The 25,649-nt window shown below is 42.9% G+C and overlaps 1 protein-coding gene across 1 annotated transcript in view; it reads right to left on the bottom strand.

The window, feature by feature from the left end:
- Positions 1-3,767: 3,767 nt before the first annotated feature.
- Positions 3,768-25,649, bottom strand: part of tsc22d2 (TSC22 domain family 2) — a 28,440-nt gene continuing 6,558 nt past the window's right edge. The window contains exons 2-3 of the mRNA XM_079158311.1: positions 6,536-6,587; positions 3,768-6,331 (exon numbers count right to left, since the gene is read on the bottom strand). Of these exons, the coding sequence (XP_079014437.1) occupies positions 6,044-6,331; positions 6,536-6,587 (340 nt within the window). The 3' untranslated portion in view covers positions 3,768-6,043. The remainder of the gene's footprint in view (positions 6,332-6,535; positions 6,588-25,649) is intronic.

Here is a 25,649-nt window from a genome sequence, read left to right as displayed (position 1 = left end):
AAAGATAATCATCATACCCACATGATGGCACCACAGTCTTGCATTTTCTGTTAATTCCATGAGTCAGCTTTATCACTTGGTGGCAGTGGCAAGTCAAGAGAGCTACACTGTGAAACAGTAAATCTCATTCCCAATCATAGCTGGGTGTGGTGGCGGATGACTGAATGGTGAGTAATTGTCATTGCAACACACACACACACACTGTGACATTATTTGACAGTTGCAATACTTTTGGTGATGCTGAGACAAGATAACTATCACTAGTGAACATGTTGCCAAGAAGATATTATGACTAAACATATGTATTCTCTGAAAATATGTTAAATCCCTTATGAGTGCAGCTGTAGTGCAATCGTATGAATTTCAACTTGTGATGAGTTTTTAAAATGCAATACTAAAATCCTTATAGCAAGTTGATAATGTCTTTATCTGGATGGTTTCGCTACTATAAATACCTGTGTAAGAAGTATTCAGATAATTTACTTTAGTAAAAATCAGTAATATCACAATGTACAAATACTTGTTACAAATAAAAATCCTGCATTTAAAATGTTACTAAAGTAATGTAAAGAAATATTGTCATCAAGTAACAAAAAGTACTGATTATGCAGAATGGCCCTTTATTATAATGTACTGCATTTTTGTTATTGATGTATTATCATGTATTGGGCCGGTGGATGTTTGCACATGCGTTTCAATATAAAGCTAATTCACTTCAAATCTGGGAAGGTAACAACAGTATCTATCTCTCGTCTTGAAGTACTGAAAACTTCATAATTGTACTTAATAATTGTGGATAATACACACAATATATTCCTGTGAACGTATTTGATACAGTAGTGAGGACATGTCAGGACAAGTTGATAATGATGTAACCCTTCATTCAAGGTTGACTGAATTTACTGACGTGTATTTGCTCACAGTGACGTGGAAAACACTCCCTGTTCTTACCACAACTCTGTGTGAGCCGCTGTGACTCAGAGCTGTAACCGGCTGTGGCATGAACACCCATAATTGAGTAAGAGTTATCCCGCTGACACAGAGCCCGGTTGAACCAGTCTGTGTTTGCAACAATGTGCCGGTTGTTTGTTCGTTAATGTTATATCTTCATGGAATCAGAAAATTGCTGACGTGGTTTTTTTCCCTATGCAACAAGAAAGTCTAAACTGCATTCAGAGGGTTTAGCAGACGTGTCGCATATCCAACACAGAGAAATAAGAGTGGGGTAGAAAACACACAGAGAAGACTTTATTTGGTCTAAATGATGATGATTCATGTCCTACAAATCAATTGGTTTCACATTTTTCCGATGTGTCTTTTGTTCATGTTACACAACACAATGCTTCATCAATCCCAGACAGTGTCATGTTCAACTGAGAGAGAAAGTTTTCTAGATTTTTGATTGAAACACAAAAACACAAAATCTAAGGAGATGCTGAAATCAAGTCAGACACGGAGAAAAAAACAGTAGGGCCATTACACCTTTCTCTGAATCTACTGATCAGATCATTTGTAATTTAGTAAACTCTAAAGGGGGAATTGGATTCACATGGCGGTAGGCGTAAACGTAGAAGCCAGTGTTTCATGGAAGCTGGTGTTTTCTCCTGCGAAGTGCAAATAAGTGCAACTCTCAGATGACCCAAATTTCTTCTATTTTTATTCCCTTTTTTTTATTTTAAAGCAAGTTTTTAGCAGGTAAAAATGTTCAAGGTATTCAAGGTAGGAGTGTGAACTGATGCAGGTTATAAAGACAGGGGCCACTAGAGAGAAAGAAAGCATACTTTAAAGGGTCAGTAAGTCAGGCTTTGCTTGAAAGAAGGTGACAGGATTGCGACTCAGTTACTTGGAAAATTCCACATATGTCTTCCTTCCTTTTTGCACGCTCTCTGTTTTGAAACAAAACTCCCATCTGACCAAACAGGCCACCTTAATACAAAGGAACAAACGGTGGGAATGAATAAGGTCATCCATATTGTTGCATTTTATTCTGGTCGAAAATCAAAGATTATTTCATTCTTTTAACATGTTATTCCTTGTGATCATTAACTGAAGCCACTTTATACGCACCTTTATCTTCACCACTGCAGAGCTGGATAAAGAGATTTAGAACAATTATAAGGATGCAGCACATCCGTGGTGAAACTCAACACCTGGCAGATGTAGATGACTTATGAGAGGACGCATTTCCTCTTTGCTGATAAGCAAGTATGACATTCACAGTTTGATTTAGGACGTGACAAACGTGTCAGTCATTGGCACACACAACACTAGTCAATAGCTAGAAAGAGAAAAGACCATCAGCAAAGACTACATTAGGGATGAATAACTCATTATTCCTTGCTTGATTTAGAAAGAATTCAAACAATATTCTGAATTGAAATCTTTCCGTAGTGAAATTGACATCAGCTGTCAGTGGTTGTCAGCTATGATGTAGGACATCAAGTTACAGACCAGCGTTGTTTAGACAATTACCACCTTTCTGAACAAGTATGAAGTGATCGTTTATGCCTGACATGACAAGTAGGTGATGAGTAACGAACAATGTCCGGATTTAGTCTCTGTACCAGGTGTCAGCTTTTCTTCTTCCTTCAGAACGGTTTTATCAGGTCCTTCCAGCGAACACACGTGGAAAAAGTACCTTCCACCGAAACCGATCAGATTCCAAAGATTTGTTCCTGGTTCTCTGGAAACTGATCCGATTACAGAGAACCTGTTGTTCCAAGGAACGGTGGGAAGAGCATTGGATCTGTTTCCATGATTGTGACTGAGAAATGATGTGGTCAGAGCTGGCTGCAAACCTAATTACTGAGTCAGTCATGAATATATATAAAAGAAAACAGAACTAGAGATGTTCTCATCATAGACGTGTTGTATTTTTGGTGCCATTTTGAACATTATGGACAGTTTATAGCTTTCTGCTAAAGATGTCATGCAAAGTTTGTAAAAAATGTAACGACCACCAAATTGATTTGTGATTTTAGAGGTGTGAATAAGTTCAATTTATGCAAATTTTCCCACGAGCACGTGCACACGCATTGGTGGTACCGATATACTACGAACATTCTCTTTGATCTCCGACAGACAATGGTCTCTTTTACAATGGATTAACGTTAACATTAACATTAATTAACATTCTCCCGTTTTATCACAATGGGTCAAATCTGTTCTGCTCTTCATGCACATGGAGACTTCAGGCTTTATTTCACTCCTACGAAATCAAGGACACTTTTCTGTCTCTACATGAGAGACGAAGCAGTGCAAAATCCAAAACAAGGACTTAGTGGACTTCTGAGGGAATGAGAGGATGGAGCATTCACTGAAGACATTTTGACAAGGCGGAAGGAAAAACACAGATGTAAAGAATAAAATGAAAGATTTATTAATTTAGCTGCTTCGGTTTCAGGGTCCTTCCTGGTACAGTGCATTCAAGTAACACCTTTGCTTTTCCTACAACAAGTGCAAAATATATCTGCCTATTGTGATAAACTTTAGTATTTTTTTATTCTGGATAACATATCCTCATTGACATGTTTGTATTTATAAAACTGTTAACTTCATTGTTTAAAAAAAAAAAAGATCTATTCTGATTTAATGAATATGTTCATGTAAAAAAAGAGAAAATATTTTAAATTAAAGGAAAATGTTCAGTATTTTGTAGTTTGTTTCATATTCTTAAAAGCAATTACCAATAGATTACTAAAAGTAAGTGAGTGGTTTTCCTGGTGGGGGAATAAAGAAATAAAAAGCATGAAGACATTCTCTTAATAAAACAGTAATTTATTTTTGACTGAAAACTAAAATTGTCTGAACAGCACATTACAAGGGCATTGTTAAGATATTTTCTCCAAGGCTCAGTGATCACTTTCATACAGTACACTTGGCATGTACACGGCATCTCCTTCAAATGAAAGAACAGAAAAGAATACTCTAAAGAAAGAAGGAAAGAAAATCAAAGAGTCAAAGATGACTGATTGTACAGTTACCAAGCATTTTGGTTTGGTTCCAAGCCACAGAGAAAGAAACCGAATCGACCCGACGACAGCAGGCGACGGCACAGGAGGCACAAAAGACGCGACACGTACAGGACATCCCATAATATGCTCTCACACACTCACACACGCACGCACGCACGCACGCACGCACGCACGCACGCACGCACACACACACACACACACACACACACACACACACACACACACACACACACACACACACACACACACACACACACACACACACACACACACACACACACACACACACACACACACACACACACACACACACACACACACACACACACACACACACACACACACAATTGACTGGGTTCCAGCTTTTTAAAGTGTGAAATGTTTAATAGTTTCCATTGTCTTGTTTGTCGGCGTATATTTTTTTTTGTGTAAGCAAAGTGTTGGTACACTACAATCGAAATCTAGATGCTGCATTCAGTAAATACATTAAAATCCGCAACGTAGCAAAACCTTTTTCTCTGCATATGAAAGTCGACACAGCATTGACGTGAAAAGGAAGAAGGCGGCTCCTTCTCCGACGTATATTTTGTGCACGACACAAACACCTCGCCATTCTTTTTCTTTTGTATTCTCACCCTCAACGACTCGACCCTCTCCGCCCGTTGTTCCCGTTCTCTTTCACAATCATTCACAGACGGACAACTCGACACAAAATAAGAGTGCTGGATAAAAACATGAGGTAAGAAAGTGGTTCGATTATAGATCATGCAGAACATGCAAAACAGCAACAAACAAAAAAAAAAAAACACATAGGGAAGGAGAAAGTAGGGGAAAACATAGTTGTGTGCATTGAAATGAAAAAAAAAGAAAAAAAAAGACTTACACAGCTTTGCGTCTTTGGTTATAAAGTAGGTCGAACCATTTTCACAGCTTTTCATCCCCCAGACCAAACCCCTTAATTCATTTCTGTATTTTGTTTCGACTAAGAAAGTCTAGAAAAAAAAAAAAAAGAGTAAATTAATAGATTTCTTTATGGAAACATCCCATCACATCTTAACAGGTGTTCCTCCTGTACAAACCCTCCTTTCTCTGGATACTTTACAAAATATACATTCAACCTGGATTTCACCCAAATGTAAGCTCGGCTTTAGTGTTAGCACTATTTCATGAGAAGAACATTTTCGGTTATGGAACTTATTGCCTACTTTATTGAGATCTAGTTGCTGCGATGAGACAACCAAATGTAATACCTGACAGTTTCTAAAATACCAAAAAGACCAAAGAGAAAAGGTTTTTTTATCTTTTTTTTGTTAATAAGTATATCCATGACATTGTTCATTTACATTATGAAAATAGCAGCCCTGAAATAAATAAATGCAAATACTAAAACTGAACAAAAGAAAAAAAGTATTATGATTCATGTCAAAGTACGGTGGCTCTGAGAAAACAACACAAGCTTTTTGTTGCAGCATATAACGAAGCCGAGGCTCTCGACTCGCTCCACTCAAGCCGAGGCACCCGCCGGCTTCCTGCTCCTCTCTAGTGGGGGACGAATCCTCTCCCCCACCTCTCCCACGGCTCCCTGGCCTCTTCCAGCCCTGGAGCGATGTGGGGGTCAGGGGGGGGGGATACTGGGAGGAGGGACCCTGCCGGATGTCAGGGTTGCACCACCCCTCTTCCACCACTTGTTGCCCCAACAAATCGAGCTCCAGCGAGCCCTTCGACATCGTCCTCCTGCACAAGAACATGCAGTTTGTCCTCGGTGTGCACCGGCTCCCCCCCCTGCCGACCGCGGGGACAGAATAAGACTTTTTCGAGGGGTGGTAAATGTCTTAATAATGTGAAGCCCGGCGACGAGCGCACATTGAAAGCATGGCTCTTGGTAGCAAACGAAGATGTCGCTGTTGTGGATTTCCTCAAATGGAGCACGTTGAACGCAGAGTCGAGCCTTTTTGCTTTATGAAGCTAAGGGGACGGTAGCAGTTGTCTTTACTGACGGGATCTTCCACTCCTGTCCATGGGAAGTGTGTGTTTGAGCGTGTGTATTTGCGGGGGAAGGGGAACGAGGATCACGCCGAGGTGATGTTGGGCTGATGGGGGACGCTCTGACTCCCCTCGTGGTGAGCCATGGGGCCGTTGTTGTTGTTGTTGTTTGCGACGTGTTGCTGCGGAGGCGTGCTGCTGCCCTGGTGGAGCTGACTGGACACCTGGCCCAGCTGATCCGTGTTGGCCAGCGACTTCAGCACGGCGTTCTCGCGCTCCAACACAGAGTTCCTCTCGTACAGCTCCTTGATCTGCTCCTTCAACACCTCCACCTCCTCGCGAACAGCATACATCAGGTGGCTCTTCACCAAGTCCTGAAACAGAAGAAATGGGGAAACTAAAATTAGAAGGCAAATTACAGCAGATTCCACCCTCAAACAAAAAGGAACGAATGCAAGCACTGACGCCTCATTGCCGTGGGGGGGGGCGCAACTGCATTTTTAAGGAGGTCACCTGTCAATCAAACTGTGGAGGCTACACCGTTTGTATCTCTTTAACATCTGTGGGGGAAAACTCACCATTGCTTGCTCGATCTTGTTATCGATGGCGACGACACTGGCACCGGATGCACTGTGGAGACAAAAGAAGAAGAAAGCGTTACCACGAGATGCCAATCTCACGTCTACCACACACGTCAGACTGATATCCGCTGTTTCACATTCAGCAACAGACAAAATCTGTTCCATGTCGAAGATGACATCAGCAGGTCACTGGTGCATGAGAAGTAAACAAAACACATTCTGATTAGTAGATTAACGGTCAAAAATGTAAGAAACTCCATCATATTTTAGTGCGCTTGACTTGGAGACACTTTTGTGACGAAACTTAACCAGCTGTAAATCTCCATTAAGACAAGCAGATGTGACGTGTCTTTCACCAGTAAAACCAGATGTCCACCTTCAACGTGATACTATGACGCCTGCGTCGCGTGTGACTCGCATTCTGATCAAACACACGTGGACACAGAATGAAATAAGTGGCACAGCAGTTCTCCAATCTTTAAAACATTAAAAGCGCTGCTTCATCAACACATTTCCACTCAAATCCTTCCGTGCAGAACCAGCAGCAGGAGCCCTGATAACAAAATACCTCGCAGCGGTGATATCAGCTTGTATCTATACGCCTGACTCCACCACAGTGAAAACAGGAGTTACGTTCCGGGTGCGGTTGGTGTCGCCATCAGCGATCCGTTTTCATTTGTCATTGTAAACTTCATTGTTCTCCACTCCCTGTTTAAAATAACAACGCATGTTGTGTGCTGGCGACGCGTGAAGCCTCCACGCCCGCGTCTCTGTGCGTCCCGCGTTGTAAACACGTTTCCAAATCCCTCCAGAAGCAGCGCAACATTTTGGGTTTCTGCCCCCTCCCCCCTCCTCTAAAGGAAAGAAAGGAAAGAAAACACGTCTCCCGCTTCACACGTGAAACTCGAACAACTTACTGAACCAAGCCAAAGACCCGCGTGCATTAAAGATGCCCACGGTTAAAGAGTGGTCCTCCTCTTTGCGGATCTTTATCCGTAAACGTTTTCTTGCACACAATCGCCGACCTGCTCGCATGTGGATGCAAAAACAAAAAAGGACCGAAGCGTCCTCGAGCCGCTAGACGGAGCTCTGACCACGAGTCCGGGATGTGAAGGGGAACTGTGTGCACATTAGGATGTTTGGAAGAAGTTCAGTGAGGAAACACTTTACCCGGGTTACACTAATGTGGAGACAACACGTTTCCTGGAGCGAGACATCCTAAATCCACACAGAGTCATGGAGGGTTAAAGCAAGGTACGCTAAATACCAACTGTGCCTTTTATATTAAATAATTCAGTCTTTAGAAACATATATTCCGAGTGCGTAAAGTTGATGAGGATACAGAGAAAGTCTTCAACAATATGAACCAACCTCACTAAGGACATGCATTTAAAATATTACAATATAAAAAGATTCACTACACGGTGACCAACAACATGACGAGCGAGCTCCAGCGCGTGAGGGTCAGCACGTACGTAGTACAAACAGCTGAGAGACAAAAACACGTCAGACACGCAGGACACAGCGCGAGAGCAGACACGCGGATTGGATTTCAATCACGTCCACTGTGACACGAAAGACTTATCTGGACATGGCCGAGTTAAATGCCTTCAGTCCAAAGGCATGTGTGTGTGTGTGTGTGTGTGGAAGTCGGGTTTCAGATTAAACTGTATCACTAATGCACACGACCCAACACATGTGGATCCTATAGGACACGCGGGCAACAAACATGTGTAGAGTATACCCCCAAATATCACACCAAGCACATATGAAGGTCAACTAATCCGATAGTAGAACACACATGGCAGACTGTGTATAAAGTGCTGTACCTGGCACAACGTGCTCTGTAAGTCATCAGACGTCCCGGTGGTGACGTTACCGGTGAGCAGGGCAGCCTGTAGCTCATTTTGCAGCGCATTCTTTCTGATTCTCCTTAAAGTTTCTGCCGTAAGCTTCTTCTTTTACTCCACTAAGTGTTGACACGCGAGTGTGTCTTGTTTGCATGGGACGGGAGAGTGTGTGTTAAATCCACGGCTCGGTCACATGGCGAAAAAACTGAAAGGGGGCGGGGTTCATCCTCTCCATACACGCGCACGCGCTCTCTCTCTACTGACTCACTTCTGGATTCTTTGACAAATTACATTATTCACTTCGACCCCCTGAGGCTGAGGACACCTTATTCAAAATAAATAAATAAATGAACTTTTTTTTTTTTTTTAAAAGCAAGAAAAGTCGATTGAGATAGTTCATGTTTTCATAAGCTGTTTATGATAGAAGCTAACATTTTACTAACAGTTTCTATAGGTCCCATTGACATTAAGCACCACAGCAGATCGTGCCGGCTCCACTGGATTCGCGAGCTTGGCATTGTAGTTGAATTTGAAATGCAGAGCAGCGTTCCCATATGCAAGGCAAATCAGACTTCCTCGTTGAATGGGCTGGAGGTAGTGCTGATGGGATGACGGAGTCACACTTGATGTGACGAAAGCAAAAAAGGTAAAAGAGCTTTGAACTGGGCATCTACACATCTGGGACAACGAGGGAGAAGAATGTCCACGAGCGTTGGCAGGAATGTGTTTTTAATAAAGAAGATCTGGCCTAAAAGGAGCAACAACAAAAAAAAAATAATAATCTGTTGTCATTCAGCGTCCAAGGAAAACAAAGCAGACTGGACGTTTTATTCAAGGAAGACATGTGGCGCTTTATATAAGGACCGCTTGCCGTGTTCACCTCAACATGGGCCTTCTTCCAGACTGCAGCGGAGCACCCCCCCCCCCCCCCCAAACAAAGTCTCCAGGACCACGAGGCAGCACATTCCAACTTTGGACACCTCCGGCCTCGAGGCCCATCTGTGTCAGAGCCACCATCACGCTGTGACAACACACAGTCGAGCTCTTCACTGAGGAGCAGTTATCCAAACGGTCCAGTTTCTGCATCGATGCGGACTAAAGTGAGCTTTTTTTTCCCCCATCACCGGCTTATCTCCTGTACCTGCTCACACACACCGGAAGCAGCAGGAAGGTGTGAACTTTATGCCTTCAATGTAAATATTACTTTATGTCACCTATCTATCAAATCTAATGTGTTCTCCATTAAAGCACAGATGCAGCGGCACACGTCACTGTCACAAAGCATCCCGACACTCTCTGTGGGGGGGGGGGGGTCAGCTGAACAAATTAGGCCTCAGCCTAATGTGATCCCCCCCCTTGGTAAGCGTATTTCAAAACAATAGCTGGATGGTGGGGGCTGTAACAACAGAGGGGTCCTCTCACTGTCGTTCTCTTTCCAATGCTTGCTTTCTTTGTTTTTGGAGATGCAGTTCAGCTGCTTCGCCAGACGAGGTCGGCAGAGGCTCCAGTTAGTTCAGTGAAAATGAACAGAGCAGCTTCAGGCAAGAGCGGTTTAGTCATGACTTTCCTAAATGATCACAACGGATTCATTGTTGTGGCATAAATCAACCAGAAGCTGTCGTTATTTCTGTAATGAGACAAACTCGTCGTAGCCCTGTCCCCTGTGCATGAGTGGTAACTTTTGGTAATCTCACTCAGCGGTGTCGGACTAATGCTATAAATGAACATGGTTCAGAGAACTGAAAGTGGCTCCTCTTACTGAAAAGGTCACAACTGTAGGATCCTGAACCCTCTCACATACTGATCACCCTCTCTGATGACAAAGGGCTCAGGAAAGTTTTCTCTACAGGTGAGAGACCATCACGTTCACCTATCAGATAAACTAGATCACAGCAGCACACACATCAAGTTCATCTCAATACGTTTCTAAAAACTTGAAGTCCTTCAAAGTGCTCAGGGGAAAAAAGAGATCAATCGTTCTCTTGTGCAGTGGGTGTGAGTAAAACTCAAATTTGCATTGCGAAATGTGAGAAACTAGAAACCTAAAAAGGACATCAACATGCTTGTCATGATCCAATTTAATGACCTGAAACCCGAGTAAGACAAGAAAGCAATACAGGAGGGATACTTGGTATTTGGTGAAGCACACTTGAAATGCCCCGTGACGTCTTAAATTTGCATATTGCACTGAAATAGTTACAAAGGACCTTCAAGCAACGGTGACTATTGGAGGATCGTGGATGTATGTAAATATGCGCCTGTGGACATTTTCTCGGATGGCGCATTGTTGGGACTTGTCGTTTTGAACGGTGAGTTCATACCGCAGATTCAAACAGAGTGAACTGTACACTGAGTAATACTGACTAATCAATGAGTCGACTCAACATTTCTTACGCTTGAGATTGAAAAAAAACTACATGTTTTAGATAAGACGGGAGTCTACGTGCTACAGTACATGTTCATGAAAACTGGTCAACCAGATGAAGATCGTGGAACACAATCAAACGGCTCTTAAATAAACCTTGTGAATGACACTGCTTTCTCAATTTTTCACACCGTTAATAGTATTATTTCATCATACCATGAATATCTTCTTTTTTTTTTAATCTTTAAAAATGGACACAAGATCAGGGCGTACATTGTTTGCAGTGTACAATGTGTGAGATTGTATCTTTCACGTGTACAGTAGTGGTGAGTAAAGCTATTGTTAAACCTGAAAGCCAACGTGCTTGTCAGGATGCAAATGAACGACCCCGAGTATAACAAGCAAGAAACAAGTTACACGAAACGTGATTTAAGTACTTTAAGTACTGGAAATTCTCCATGAAGACGGAAAACAAAGAATCCTGAGTCTCACCACTTCTGTCCGTGTTGCACTGGAATGCTTCAAACAATGGTGACAATTGCAGGATGTTCAAAGTTAATATGTGCCTCTGAACATTTTTCAGATGCTGGATTGTTGGGATGTGTCGTCTACACGAAGGTGTTCCAGACTGACACAATGGAGGCTAAACTAAATAAGACAGACCTACACAGAGCCCTTGTCTGGAGATCGGGGGGTGTTTACAAGCTTCCTTGTAAACACGCCGAAGGAACTGTCCCACGTGGATCCGTGCCTGTTACATAATCCCCAGACTTGGGCAAAAACATCTCACTCTGCATGTGTCCCTATGTGACGTACCGAGAGCCCACCGGCCCGTCTTCCCTTAAGACACGGACACCGCTAGCAGACCACTTGGTGGATGAACCGGACGCCAGGGAGCATGAGAACGAATCGAGGCCCTGGGGGACCGAATACAAACAAGATCTGTATTCACGAGACAGCGGATCATCGTTAATTTAAACGGCTTATGGAGCTGCCGAGCCAGCCGTAAGCTTAGTTTATACTCGCCTTAGTGAAGCCTGAGGTTAGTTTATGGCTTTTTCCGGTTACACCTACAGTCTACGGGCACGTCTAGGGGTTAAAGTTGTCTTTTTGATTGTTCACAGTTCATTTGGTTTGTACGCCCTCTGGCGTTTCGGAGAACAATGCAGCGCATAGAGTGTAAACACCTCCGTACTGCGTTGTCTGACGATGCGTAAACAAAGCTTTACAGCTGACGAGATGCTAAAGAGCCACAGTGTAACGGGTCACTGCCTCAAACCAGATCTTCAGGCCGCACCATGCGCCTCCATACCATGTTTTACGACTTTTTCCCCTTCGCCTCCCTGAGTGATTTGGGATTGTGCCACTTGTTTGGCTCAACGTGGATTAGGACCTCGCTGGAATGTGTTAAAAGTAATAATGTTACTCCGGAGGCTTTAATGGGAAAATCCTGGCACCTCAGTGTTAACGAGCCTCTGTATTCAGCAGAGCATTTATCACGGGATCAAGGACTTAGCCTCATTCGGTCTTCCTCTCTGAAGTGCAGCGTTTGGGTCACACTAATGTCATTAGGCAAAAACACCGGGCCTGATGAATGTCTCAGCTGTTGTATTTCACTCTGGCTTCTGTCTGGCTTTCACACAACTTCAGCGTCAATCGTACGACACGGGGAAGATACGGCTTGAAAGTTAGAAACGGGGTTGTGTGGCCAGGAGGAAACATTTAAATCGAGTCGGAGGTCAAATGCAAAACCCGCTCGGCGCTTATCAGGTCTGCGTTTGACCATGTGTGGTCCAGAGGAGGGGTTTAACGGCCAACAGTGGACGCCTATGGTTATATTAGGCATCTCCCAGGCGTGAATGCCTCTTATTGACCGAGTGTGAAGCAAGACGATGCTAAAAAAGAGGAGTGTGTGCTCAGCAGACCTTTCCCGTATAAATAAAAAAGGTCAGAACGTCAGCAACGTTTCTAAAGATAACGCTGACAGGATGAAAACCTTCATACAGTGTCGTCTTTGAGACGAGGCCTCTGTTACGCAAGCGGGAGAAAATTCTTTGATGGTTTACGATTGCCATCCATCAATTCCTCCCTGCATCTAAAAAGAAAGGCCTCCTTAAGCTTGAGATCAGAGTTCTGCACAATGTCAAGTCTTGTCACGTCCATCAAGGCACCGAAGTTAGGGATGTCGCTGGAGGGGGGGGGGGCTCAGTAATCCGTTCAAAATGATGTACTTACCGGTTGTATGTGCTTTTAAGAAAGACCCTGAAATGTAATTAGGCTAGGTTCTCTGAGGATACGCCCCACGGCCTGTTAGCAACTACAAAGTGTGTTTTGGGGGTTTGTTGTTAATTTGTATCGAGGGACGATGACTACAATAGAGTCAGTGCCAAGACAAAAAAAGGCCCATTTGGTTTGAAAATCCATAAACGGATGTTGAATAAACTAGTGATATTTTCTTTAAAAAAGTGCCAAAGACATTCACTTGAGCGGTTCTTTCCTTTTGGCATATCATGAGTGAAACGGCAGCTTTCCCACGTTTCAGCTTTCCTCCTCGTCGTCTCAATAATGCGATGTTTGTCTCTGTGTCATAAACAGTGGCAGCATACCTGGTCTGGATCAAATAACTCTCCGGGGCACCGAGCGTGGGGCCACTAATCAAGTGTGCTCAGTTGGAAGATAAATCTGCCTTTTCTTTATTGTCCATAATCATAAAGTTGATCATTGTGGGGCTGAGGGCAGTAAAAGAGCTGCTGCCGCTTTAGTCGGGACCAACCACGGCCTCACAATGTTTCCATTCAGCACACCAACAAATTGCTTTCCTGGAATGTTTACAAATGAAACTTGTAATTCAGTTCGGCTAAAATAAATTAATCTGGGTCGCTTGTCGGGCTGTTAATAAGAGGAGATTCAGGTGAGCTGTATACGATCAAATGAGGGTCAATCATATGTTGAGCTTGGGAAACCGACCAACCCGTGTGTGTGTGTGTGTGTGTGTGTGTGTGTGTGGGGGGGGGGGGGGGGGGGGGGGGGGGGGACACCGCATGGGAAGTTAAACAGTGGGAATGGGAAGAAAAAAATTGCAATAAAATAAATTGTGTGCACAATTACATCAGGTTGCCATGTTACTCTTAATTAACTGATTACATGTTTGGTCAATAAATAGTAAGTAGTGAAATATGTCATAATATCAAGTTTTCCATCATCAGAGACAGGAAACCAGAAAATAAACACATTTAAGCAGCTGGAACAGAGATGTTTGACATCTTTTTTAGATAAAAAGACTATTGATTTATAAAGATAATTAATCAAAATCGATTTTTATTTTACAATGTTTCTATGTACAGATTTGTTCCTCAGTATTTATGTGACCTCACTCTATGTCATTTCTTTAGACATTCTAAATTTGTACACAACTAAATCATTCCACACATTTACAAACCTGAGAAACTGAGATTTTGTAAATGGACTTCTCATGCAGTCTTTGAAATTCATTTTGAACATTATTAGCAAGATAAACCTTTATTTGAGCCCATAGTGCTGCAGCAAGCAGAACTGTAAAAAAAATGAACGGGTAAGCATATTTTGATGATAACTAATAGTAGAAACTTGCACAACACACCACAACTGGTTGTGAAGAAAGTACAAGTGATGAGAGGGCACCGTTCCCCGCTGAGGTTTTACATTTTTCACAAAGCAATCATTTCCAGGAATGCTTCTTCATGCCCCCCAAACTATTTATGTGCAACCCCCCCCCCCCACCCCATCACCCCATCTTCACTCTCAACAAGTCCAACCTTGCAGGAAAGCAAGCTCGGGACAAAGGGGGGTGGAATGAGAAGACTCCTTCAGCTTTACCTGTGGTTCGCTGAAAGGTTTTGAATAAAGCCGCGTCGTTAGTCACAGTGCCCACGGGCAAACTGGATGGGGGGGAACTCAACCACAGACGTTAAATCTTTTGCCAGCCGCGACGCTACACACTCGCTCAACCACTATTGTTGAGCGACATCCACATCTGGTTTGAAGAGGAATATGGTCGTGTGGATGTTGGTACACGCCCATCCTGGACTCGTGACAGTTGCAGCTCTTTTGTCCCACTAATGGCCGAGGATATTCACATGCCTCTCACCATGCAGGGGTGTGTATTCATTCAAATACATATCACTAATCTTTCTTTGATCACAACTGGGAAATTGGAAACAAAAACAGAACTGTACTGCTTGTCTCAATAAAAAAGCCGAATGGCACTGTAACAAAAAAACAATTTAACCACGTTAGCATCCGTCCACTCAGCGTTTTTATATTTCAAGCACTACCAAAAATAAAATCATAGAATTAATTCTGATGAGAGATCAGTTTTAACGACCACGGACTACTAAAATAAATGTAGCCGATTGAATCCTCTAGCTAGAAGAGACGTCACGGACAAATTTCAAATCAAAGTCGACGTGACTAATTTCCTGCAAATGTCCTGAAGAGTCCCAGCGTCCTGGGAGCCAGACTTTCAACAACTTGCCTCGGAGATACTTGATCAGGCAGTGCGATATAGTTTCAGGACTTAACAAGCCAACCGCATGTTCCCCATAAATATGCAGCGCCTTTGACTCCAAAGTTTGTTTGCCGCCGTTTGTTGGCAGCCAATTAAAGATCCGTGGCAGAGAGTCAAGATCTCAAACAGTCTCCGTGAGCCACAGCACATGGGAACAAGAAGTGCTTGTGACTAATGTAAACTGACATTGACACATTTACTCCCAAATCAAAACCAACTGGTGTTCACTTTCCTATAGTAGCGACGTTACTCGACAGGTACTCACATGTTTTTAAGTTGATTAACAATCCAGCGATGACTGCCACATTTTAATTACTCCACAGAATGTTCTGTATCATATGCAAATATTTCTGCACTCTATTTGATAGCAAAAGGATGTGAAGTCCACAAAGACCATAGACTCATGAACTTGTGTCAGACGGGTCATTTAACTCACATGTACGAATGCTTTTTGTCTGCAAATTTTAAACTTCTTTAGACCCAGAAGTAATAAAGTGATTGCGGCAGCATTTTCTCAGTATTGTTATCTTTGCACAGCAGGGACTGTCCGTCCCTGCCTGGATAAACTCTATATCAAAGAGCAATTGAGTTATTACTTATTTCCATTACTGATTAAACTGACAAGCTTTTTGAAAACCAATGTCTGTGGGTATGTAGTAGGGTTGTTGATGGATTCAGGTCCACATTTTGACATTTTAGAGCAACGGGTGGTAGAACTAGCAAGCGAGTCGCTAACTTATCCAGCTGCTAAGTGGGTAAAATGTAAAAAACGTAAAGCTTTATCGACATGCTCTTTAGGAAAGCACATTGCTCTCGCCAGATAATTAGACATAAATACAAATTCACCGGATGTCGTAATGTTCTGATGACTTAATTTCAAGTCCACAGAAAAGGATTGTGCTGCAAATAAAATGCTACACGAGTTACAGAAACGGAGCGACCGAGTGCGTCCTAGACACCCTGCTCGTGTTATGTATTTCACAAATCTTTCTTAAAAATGATTTCCCAGGTAGAGCGCACTTCAGACCCAACTATGTGGTTTAAATACTCTCTAAGTCTATTCAAACTGTGAGAATACCCTACATCATTTCCTGAAGCTCGTTTGCAAGTGTCACTAATTGACAAATCGTTTCTCCACTAATAGTTTTCCATGAGTCAGTAATCCACCGGCTTCTCTTCAGAGAACATGACGTAATAAAAAACACACAGCCCCCGTCATGTTATCTCATTGTGACGGGCTATTTGCAGCGCTGAGACCCCCCCCCCGGCACATCATAGGAGAGAAACCCGAGCACCGGACCCTCGTGACCGGCAGAATGTAGATGCTCAAAGATGTCACAAGCTGCACCGGGACGCTTCCTCCAGGTCCATGCGTTCACCATGCATTGCACACTCGCAGCTGCTGAAATGTCCAGCTTGACAAGTCATTTAATTCAGTAGTTGGGTCTCAAAATGCCATTTTGTTTTTTTCTTTTTTAACGGCGGGGAGAAAGTAGAGAGAGAGAAACGACGGTTCGTAATAATTAGGTTTCGAACGCAACAATGAAGCTGCTGATAGCAGAGTGTTTTTGGTGATATCTACAATCTTCATGCGATAATCTTTCAGTGAAATATGGCTTTTCACTTGCTTGCTATCTAAAGATTTTCTTTTCTTAAAGACATTTTAAATATAGTGGTTCTTTAACACAAGCCTATCCACCACAAGGGGATATCCTAAAGTTCAAAACTATAATTGTACTTTTTGAAACATTCTTCAAATAAAACATGCAAAGTGAGTGTAAAACATTGTAGGTCTTAAGACTTAATGATATCAGAGTTAAACTTTCAAACAAGTAGAATGATAATGTTCCTCGTTTAAAACTAAAATACAAAACAAATACGACTCCTCTGGACATTGGTGACCGTTAATGACGCGTTTTCCCAAAAAATGACACTTCAAGACTCCATAAACAGCTAAACGAAGAGTCAACATGGACATTTTCTTGGAAGGTGCGCGGGGTTTCAAGGGGTGCAGGATCTGGTTTAGTCAGCCAGTCCAGGCGACACACACACACACACACACACACACACACACACACACACACACACGCTCATACCTATCGTTGACAGGCTTTGACCCTCCTAATCTGCTAGGCCGGAAAGCCTGGTAGAAAGCAGTGGACGGGTTCCTGTATTTTAACGGAGGGGAGGAGGAAACACAGACAAGAGAAACATGAGTAAAGGAAAGGAAACGTGTACTCTGGGAGAGAGAGAGAGAGACTGAATGAGAGGAGAGGATCCTAAACCACACTGAGAGGTCAGGTCATAGGATATGATTACTGCCAAACACATTCATTCCCACCCTGTATCAAGTTCTTGTTAATTGTCATTAGAAATAATAACTGTACGGTGTCACTCTTACAGATTTCCATTTAAATAAATGTCTGAAGTTATCTATCGTTGAATGAGGCAACACCCTGGTGATTAAGCCAATGGCCCACTAACGAACGTATTGCAGTATTTATACACTTGCAGTATTACGAAGTGGGTGTTTGTTGAACGCAAACCGAATATTTCCTGCTGCTGTAAAAAAGGATTTTGCCAAATCAACCAGCACTGAAGTCTCAAGGATTGCCACTTTAATGTGCTAAACCAACATCTGTATGTTTGTTACGACATAAATCTGTCAAACCCAGAACATTTCTTTTTGCTAACAGCCAGGTGTCTGGTGGCGATTTTTTTCAATAACTAGAAATCCAAATGCTTGAATGGACTTCAAATTGGACAAAAGTGTTCATTTACAGTAAACAATGTCAAAGGTCACCGCCGATCAGGGAGGAAGTCATCTATTAACGCTCATGAATTCACTAAAACTCTAACACCACTTGGCCAGACTGATCTGTAGGATAGAAAGTGAACTCTAAACAGGGAGTTTTCCTGAGAGGAGATACGATTACGAACCACATCAAATATTCATCAGCTTTCAGGTAATTGCTAGCACAGGATGTAAATGATATAATCTCAGCCCTGATGACTTTAAAAACAGTCCAGTAAGCTCGACTACAACACTATACAGCAGTATTTTAGGTGAACATTGTCGTACAGTATTAGACTGATAACATCGTATTTTCCTGGCCTGACTGTAAGGGTTGCACTTTGGCTGACACCATTGTTTCAACTTCATCCAGAGTTTACACTTAAAAGAGTCGGGAATTCATATTTCAAAAACAAAACAAAAAGCATGGGTTAACCATCCACTACTGTATTGGTGACTTTCAAGAGTGATTTACAGCCGAGGTTCCATATCTGAGCCCATTACAGATTTATCTGCACCGCACCCCACAAACAGCAGCTCGGGACTTACAAGCTTCCTCGTGCACTGGTGAGGTATTTAGACACCGCTGTGGTTTAAAGAGCTCACAAACAAAGACTCTTCAACTGTGAGCTCGGCTCTCTGAAGGAGCAAGAATTCCTGGTTTTATTGGGACAAGCGGAGTTATCTAAAAAGAGAAGCCGAGAGAAAAGCAGCGAATCAAAATCATGGAAATGGGAGAATTTGAAAAGTTGGGGGGAAACAGGGAGGCGTGGCACATCACCTCAAGTGTGTTTCTCAGTCCTTCATGTAGCACTGTGACTGTCCCCTGGCCGGTTTACTTGTACGAGTCTCTTTAATGCAACAGGTGCCTGGACAGAACAACTGTTCATTAAGATTCATTAGACTGAGCCTAAAGCTCAACACGCAATCATTTACCTGATAAAAGTTACAATTCATCGATTAGTCCGTCAACAGAAAAGGAATCGGCAACTATTATGACAAGTGACTACTTGTTTTAGGGGTTTCTTTTCAAGTAAATATGAAATATGCCAAACGTTTGCTGGTTCCAGCTTTTCAACCGTGAGGATTTGGTGCTTTTCTTTGTGGTTCACGATCGTAAACTGAAGCCTTTTGGAACACTTTTGGACAACACAAGATATTTGTGTAGATTTACCTCGAGCTCCTTTTTTGCTCCCGTCACATTTAACTCTCTGTGGGCTTGATTTATATCGGAATATATCTGTGAAATATATCGGTGCTGCACCTCAAAGGAAACAGCACAGTCATGGTTAGACGCAGAGAGAACTAAACATGTATTTTGTGCAGTATAACACAGAAAACAAAAGGAAACAAGTCTTTGATAGCTTATTTTACAAAAAATGGGGAACAATGGAAGTTTCACTGACTTTTTGTCACGTGACTGTTGGTCTCAGTCGAGTTGATCATGGCTTCCTGGTTGCACTGAGGAGTGCAGAATTTACAGTATCTGGTTAAAGAAAGTTTTATTCAGATTTAATCTTTTTTTTTGTGAGGCTTTGTTTGTTACTTTTTCTGCATTTGACCCGCCGGAAAATCTGACGATACTGACGGAGGTTACAGCTTCTGCCTGTGATTAACGGTGTCGTTTTGGCCTTTTTTTTTATTGCTTTACTTTTCGATCCCGCCGGCAGATTTTGGGGTTTAGCGGGTAGACGTCGTCTTTACACAGCGCACGCTGTCACATCGTGACCTCGCACACGTGGCCTAGTTGAGCTGTCTGAACTCGTTTTGTTGCTGGAAGCAAATATTTAAGCGACTACAGTCAAATGACTTCCTCCATGTGTGAAAAGATAAGAAGCAGAATGCTGTTAGGTGGATATGCAAATTTAACCTTCTCCTTGATCCAGAAACACAAGTATGGTTTGTCAGAGCATTGATTTAGGGAGACTTTGATGTGGACCTGAAGAAATAAAGATCAGTACAATGTCTGCCATCATCAAGCCGGGACGTGTGGCCACAACAATGAAAACTTGCTAGTAAAATGTATATATTATTGATATTGAATGGCATCTTCGACTGAAAGATGCACAGGTTCTATTCAAATGAAAAATGATCATCTTGTGAAAGCTATTATTGCATTACTTATTAAAAGCTGCAACTATTTAAATAACTTTGTCATAATGACTGGGAATCCGTTTAAACGACTACATTCAGATTTTAATAATGTCACAATGTGTGCAGGATTTACTTAGTTCTGTGCACTTTTATGGGTTCTGGGCAGAAGTCTTTGCAGTTAAACGCAACTTTTGCAGTTTAAGTTAAAGAGCGTGACTGCTTACACGTTGAGCAACCATCCCGCAAATAGATGCCAAAAAGATTGGATCTCACTCTCATGTTGGGCGAGTTGCCTGAAGCGAAGTCGTACTATGCTGCCAGATCTAAGAGGCCGTTCCCCGGTCTCATGATGTGCGCTTCACAAGGGATTTAGCAGCCAGGACGTCTGTCAATAGAGAAGCTTCGTTTGTGTCATGACTCTTAATCACACATGAAGAGCCTGTCAAGGTAAACATCAAGAGCTATTTGCAGCCAATTTACGATACAAACATTTGATTAGCGACGGCCAATGTCCCCCCCCCCCCCCCCCGAGCAGAAAATGGTCACTCAAATCCTATTCTGTTACATGTTATGTAACAACAACGACATAACCACGATGCTCCGGTTTCAGCAGGAACAGCAACAGCATGGCCACAAATCCCTGTGCTGCGACAGGTTAACAATCAAGGCACAACATACACGAGATGAAGACTAGAACCGCGAGCAGGACTTTGCCTGTAAAGCCCACTCGATCCTTAAGCTGCTGAATAAACCCACGGTCCCTCGGGTCACTTGAGGAAAGCCTCCGCTTTCAATGGAACAAATTAAATTCCCGCCCTTTAAAATAACTTAAAAACAAGTCAATAATGTCTTGCAGCACGCCGCAAAAGACAAAAACACGTTGCGCACACTGAGTTGTTTTCCTGAAGTTGTTTTTCCTGGAAACAGCTCTTTGATGTGGCCGAGTGCACACGGAGTCGAGCTGACTATATCCCTCCACTCATGCGACTATATATATCTTTATTCTAATGCCAAGCATTAGGGGGGGGGGTTGAAGCTCCTGAGAGGACGCAAAATAAAATTGTCAGAGGGATGGGATGTGAACCCAGCAGTTGTTGGAGGAGTTCTTCTCATAATGTAGTGATTAGGAGACGCCGTGGGAGAGAGAGAGAGAGCGCGAGAGCGAGAGGAAGAGGCTCGATGTGACCCTCTGCATGGGGCCCAAACACTGCAGTCAGGCAAAGTCCCAGCTGTGCAGCTAACCACCACTGATAACACAAGCCTGCCCACCCTCCTGTGGGGGAGAGAAGAGAGGCATGTCTGGGTATTTATGACTCAACTTCAAAAAACACCTCAGTAAATAAGATCACAGCTCAAGCTTCAGCAAAGACTAGCAAAAAATGTAAAGTCGGTGTAAGACGAGGGAGAATATGTCGCACCAATGTGGGCATTCTCGTAAAGCAGAGGGTGTTAATTTCTGCTCGGTAACACATAATTGTTACCGTTGAGCACAGATGACTCGGTAGAATTCAGGGCTCTGGGTTTCCTCATCGGCCTGGAGCTACAAAGCCGCACTATCTGCTGAAGTTCATCGACTCCGCCGGTTACATAAAGTGTAGAATTGGTTCCTGGAGCGTGACCCCGGCTAAAGTGAAGTTTGCCATAATGGCCCTCGGGTCTGTTTCCGTCTCGGCTCGTCGGCTACTGTGTGAGAACACTGGCCCGTCACTCTCCGGTGACATGCCGGTGTTCTTCCCAGCTGTATTGCTGGTTGGACTGTGCATTCACATCTCTGTGCAGATTAAGCACTAGCAGATTCCTCAGACAACATACCGTTCACTGGGTGTGTCTTTTGACAGTACGTTGACCGCACACACTGAAGAAAGGCCCGCACCGGTCATAATTCCCTCTTTAACATCTGTTTTATATTGCTGGGAAAATATCTCCATCATCAACTTTATTCAAGTTTCTCACGAAAAACTAAATGTTGTAAGATATCATTTGAACGCCTCATGACAGCGTTATTTACCCTCAATTACCCTCTGGTCTAAGCTTGACTGAAAACGGAAATATAAGACGGTCATTGTCAATCGGCTGCCACTGGTTCAGTGAGTCTGTAACTGTGACATCGGGAGGAAAACACATCTTGGAAACATCTATGCTCTTCTCTAAAAAGGTGCCGTACATGAATGTTTTACGAATATAGTTAAATCTTTAGCTTTTTTGCCATCTTATCAAATATTACATTTCGAATGAGACCTATGTTTCAGTGTCATTGGTGACCTCTTAATCCCTTGAGTTGAACATCCCAGGCACTGTCCCACTGTCACACATGTTTGTTGTAATCCTACTTCAACGATAAAATGCCAACGCTCCCTCCCTGTGTTTGCTGAGCCGCATTCATTAACAGCACAGGAATATTTTCCATTGTTCGGTGCGGAGTCTTGTCCCGACGAGGCGGCGATGGTAGCGAAGCGGCAGAGCAGAGTGCTGAACGTAGGAATCAGAAACATGGTCGATAGAGTAAATATTCAATTGATATGTATGGTGAGAAACCATACACATCAATTAAAAAGTCAGGTTGACTCCACGGGGTTTTAAGTGCACTTCTTCTGTGAACACGTCGACAAGTTAGACGTAGAGGCTGACTCAGATGAAGAGCACTGAGGCACGAGCGTGTGAAAGTTCAGAATGAAGCAGTCATCACACCTCACTGTCGTGCTAACCAGCAGGTCAACATGCCTGACGGTGGTCGTTATAGGGCTAAAAAAAGGCCGACAGTGTCGATTAGATTATCAAATGAAAAGCTTCAAAAGGATGAAAGGCCTCCGCTTATCGAGATGACTATTCGAGTCAGCGTTTTTGCGAAAGAAATGAAGTGACCGGTAGTCTGATTCATGACACTATATGTTCGACAAAAGGGTTGTGAAAAGACTTATCTCCAAAGTGGTATCAGTTACACAATAAACATTAAAACATAATCCCATAATTACAGAAAGGTGTTTTATGGAACACAGGACGACTTCATTCACTCGTGACAAATCAAACCCGATCCAGTGATAAGCTGAAGTACCATCTGTTCGGCAAATAAACCGTTATCAGTCGATCCAGCCGCAATGACTCACGTCCCGTTTCCTTGTAACAAAAAAATAAAAATCTCATCATTGTAAGACAGTGGAGGAGGTGGTGGTGGTGGGGGGATGGGGGGGGGGGGGGGAAGAGTGGTTCACTGCTGACGAGAGGAGACGCTCGAGACGACAGAGGAAGTTGACAGAATACGAAAGTGGACATCAAAGCAAAGAAGGAAACGTAGGTTCTTGCAAAAATAAACTGCGCCTTTCTCAGCCGAAGACAGAAAAAACTAAAAAGTAGCGAAGAGGTTTTTCATTGGCTGCCTCGATGTTAGATTAAACCGAACAGTCATGACCTCAGTTGGCCTTCAGAGCAGGTTGTGCTGCTGATTGATAAGAGATTTACTATTAATATGACTCTATTAGAATACAGATATAACAAAAAGTGGTATCAGTTCACCGTTTCAGTCATTTTTCAAGGAAATGTGATTTGCTGCTTTCTTTGTGATAGATTTTGTGATTGTTTCAAGACAAAGAAATGAGTTTTTGCCTTCAGTAATCGGTAAACATCACCTTGAGCTGTAAGACGTGATGGAAATCTCTCACAATGTTATAGAACAAACAAACAATCAAAAAAATAATTGCAAGATTACTTAACTTGTCCCTTAACTTATTACAACTGCCCATTTCACATCTTAGACCAATATATTGAATCTCTTCAAGGGATCCTTATAATTGCTCATGCAATTGTTCTTATGTTAAAACTGTATTTAGACCTAAACTCTCAAATGTTCAGCCTCAGAGAACAGTAAAACAATCTATTCGTCCTCACTTCTCAGTTGAGTAAAATGTTCATTGGAGAAATGCGGCATTCAGTAAGAACTGAATTAAAGGATCATCTTCTGTGTGTGGACTTGAATACCCAGAGACAATCAGTTTTAGGAAGAAGTTTGGGACGGACTGGGGAGAGAGAGAAAAAAACACTCAGTGAGTGAATGGCAAATGAAAAAGACAATGTAGAAACAAAAAAGCTCCCAGAGCCTGGAGACGCCGAACATGGCCACCCCCTGAAATCTCTCATTCAGCCTTTCTTCAAAACTTGGAGCCTCTCTTCAACGCTCTCAGCCAATCCCACACTGTCATACCATGACACACACACACACACACACACACACACACACACACACACACACACACACACACACACACACACACACACACACACACACACACACACACACACACACACACACACACACACACACACACACACACACACACACACACAGAACAGATGAACAGTCACAAGCACCAGTGAGCCAGATCAGTAGACGACACCCATTGAAAGCGAGCGGGGAGCACAGAGAGAGAGAGAGAGAGAGGACGGATGACTCAAATGCAGCTGCCTGCCATGCTTTCCACACATCCTCATTACTCACTATTCAGTCATGTCGGAGCTCCGTGGGGCCGCGGGCTCTGAAACGCTGTTGTTCAGCCCCTCGCTTCCCACTCGAGGAGACTGAGTGGCTGAGACACACATCTCCACATTAAACCTCTTTCTCCATACCTACAGACTAAGCTCTGATCTGGGGTCGGCCTTAAAAAGCATTCCTCTGCAAAAATCACTTCATTTACCCTCCCAAACGATTAGCATTTCCTTTCTTCTCCCCCGTCTTTATTGCTCTGAAACATACGTTTCCCCGCTGTACTTTCAGATGTATTATTGCTCATCATTAGCATGAGACAAACTCTGAGAGGAGAGCAGTTCTGCCCAGTGATTGTTCTCACTCTTTCACTTCCTCAATTTTGCACGAGAATATCTGACTTTACTGTAAACCAACAGGGTTAGAGACACCAGCATCGGAAATACATCAGATGAATTCTGAGGACACTCTGAAGGGTGTCGTGTTGAACACACTTATCGCCAGACAATTCAAACTGATTCAGGTCCATCGACACATCAACGGTCATGGTGTGCACCATGCTGCAGTCACAAGAAACAGCAAGAGGGAGAGCTATCGGCTACAGGTGCTTCGTTTTAGATGAACTTCAACTTTCAACAAGGTTTTCATGGTGATCATTAAGGCTGCGACTAAACATTCGTTGTATTATGGTTTACTGTTTTGTCTTTAATACGTCAGAAAATAAAAACTGCCCATCACAAATTTCTCAAACAACAGGATGATGTCTTCAGATTGTTGGTTTTTGTGGATCAAAAGTTCAAAACCCCGCCATGAAATTGAGTTTACCATCACATATGAGCAGGAAAAGCAGCAACGGCTAACATCTGAGACGCTGGAACTGCGGGATGTTTGACGTTTACGTGTGAAAAAAGGACTTAAACTATAAACTGATTATACATTTTTGATCCAGGCAGACACACGGCTGACAACCTCGCAAATAAACTAATTG

Source organism: Pholis gunnellus (assembly GCF_910591455.1).
Source record: "Pholis gunnellus genome assembly, chromosome: 4".
NCBI lineage: Eukaryota > Metazoa > Chordata > Actinopteri > Perciformes > Pholidae > Pholis > Pholis gunnellus.
Note: the sequence above shows the minus strand (reverse complement) of the source record. Positions and strands in the feature narration are given on the sequence as shown.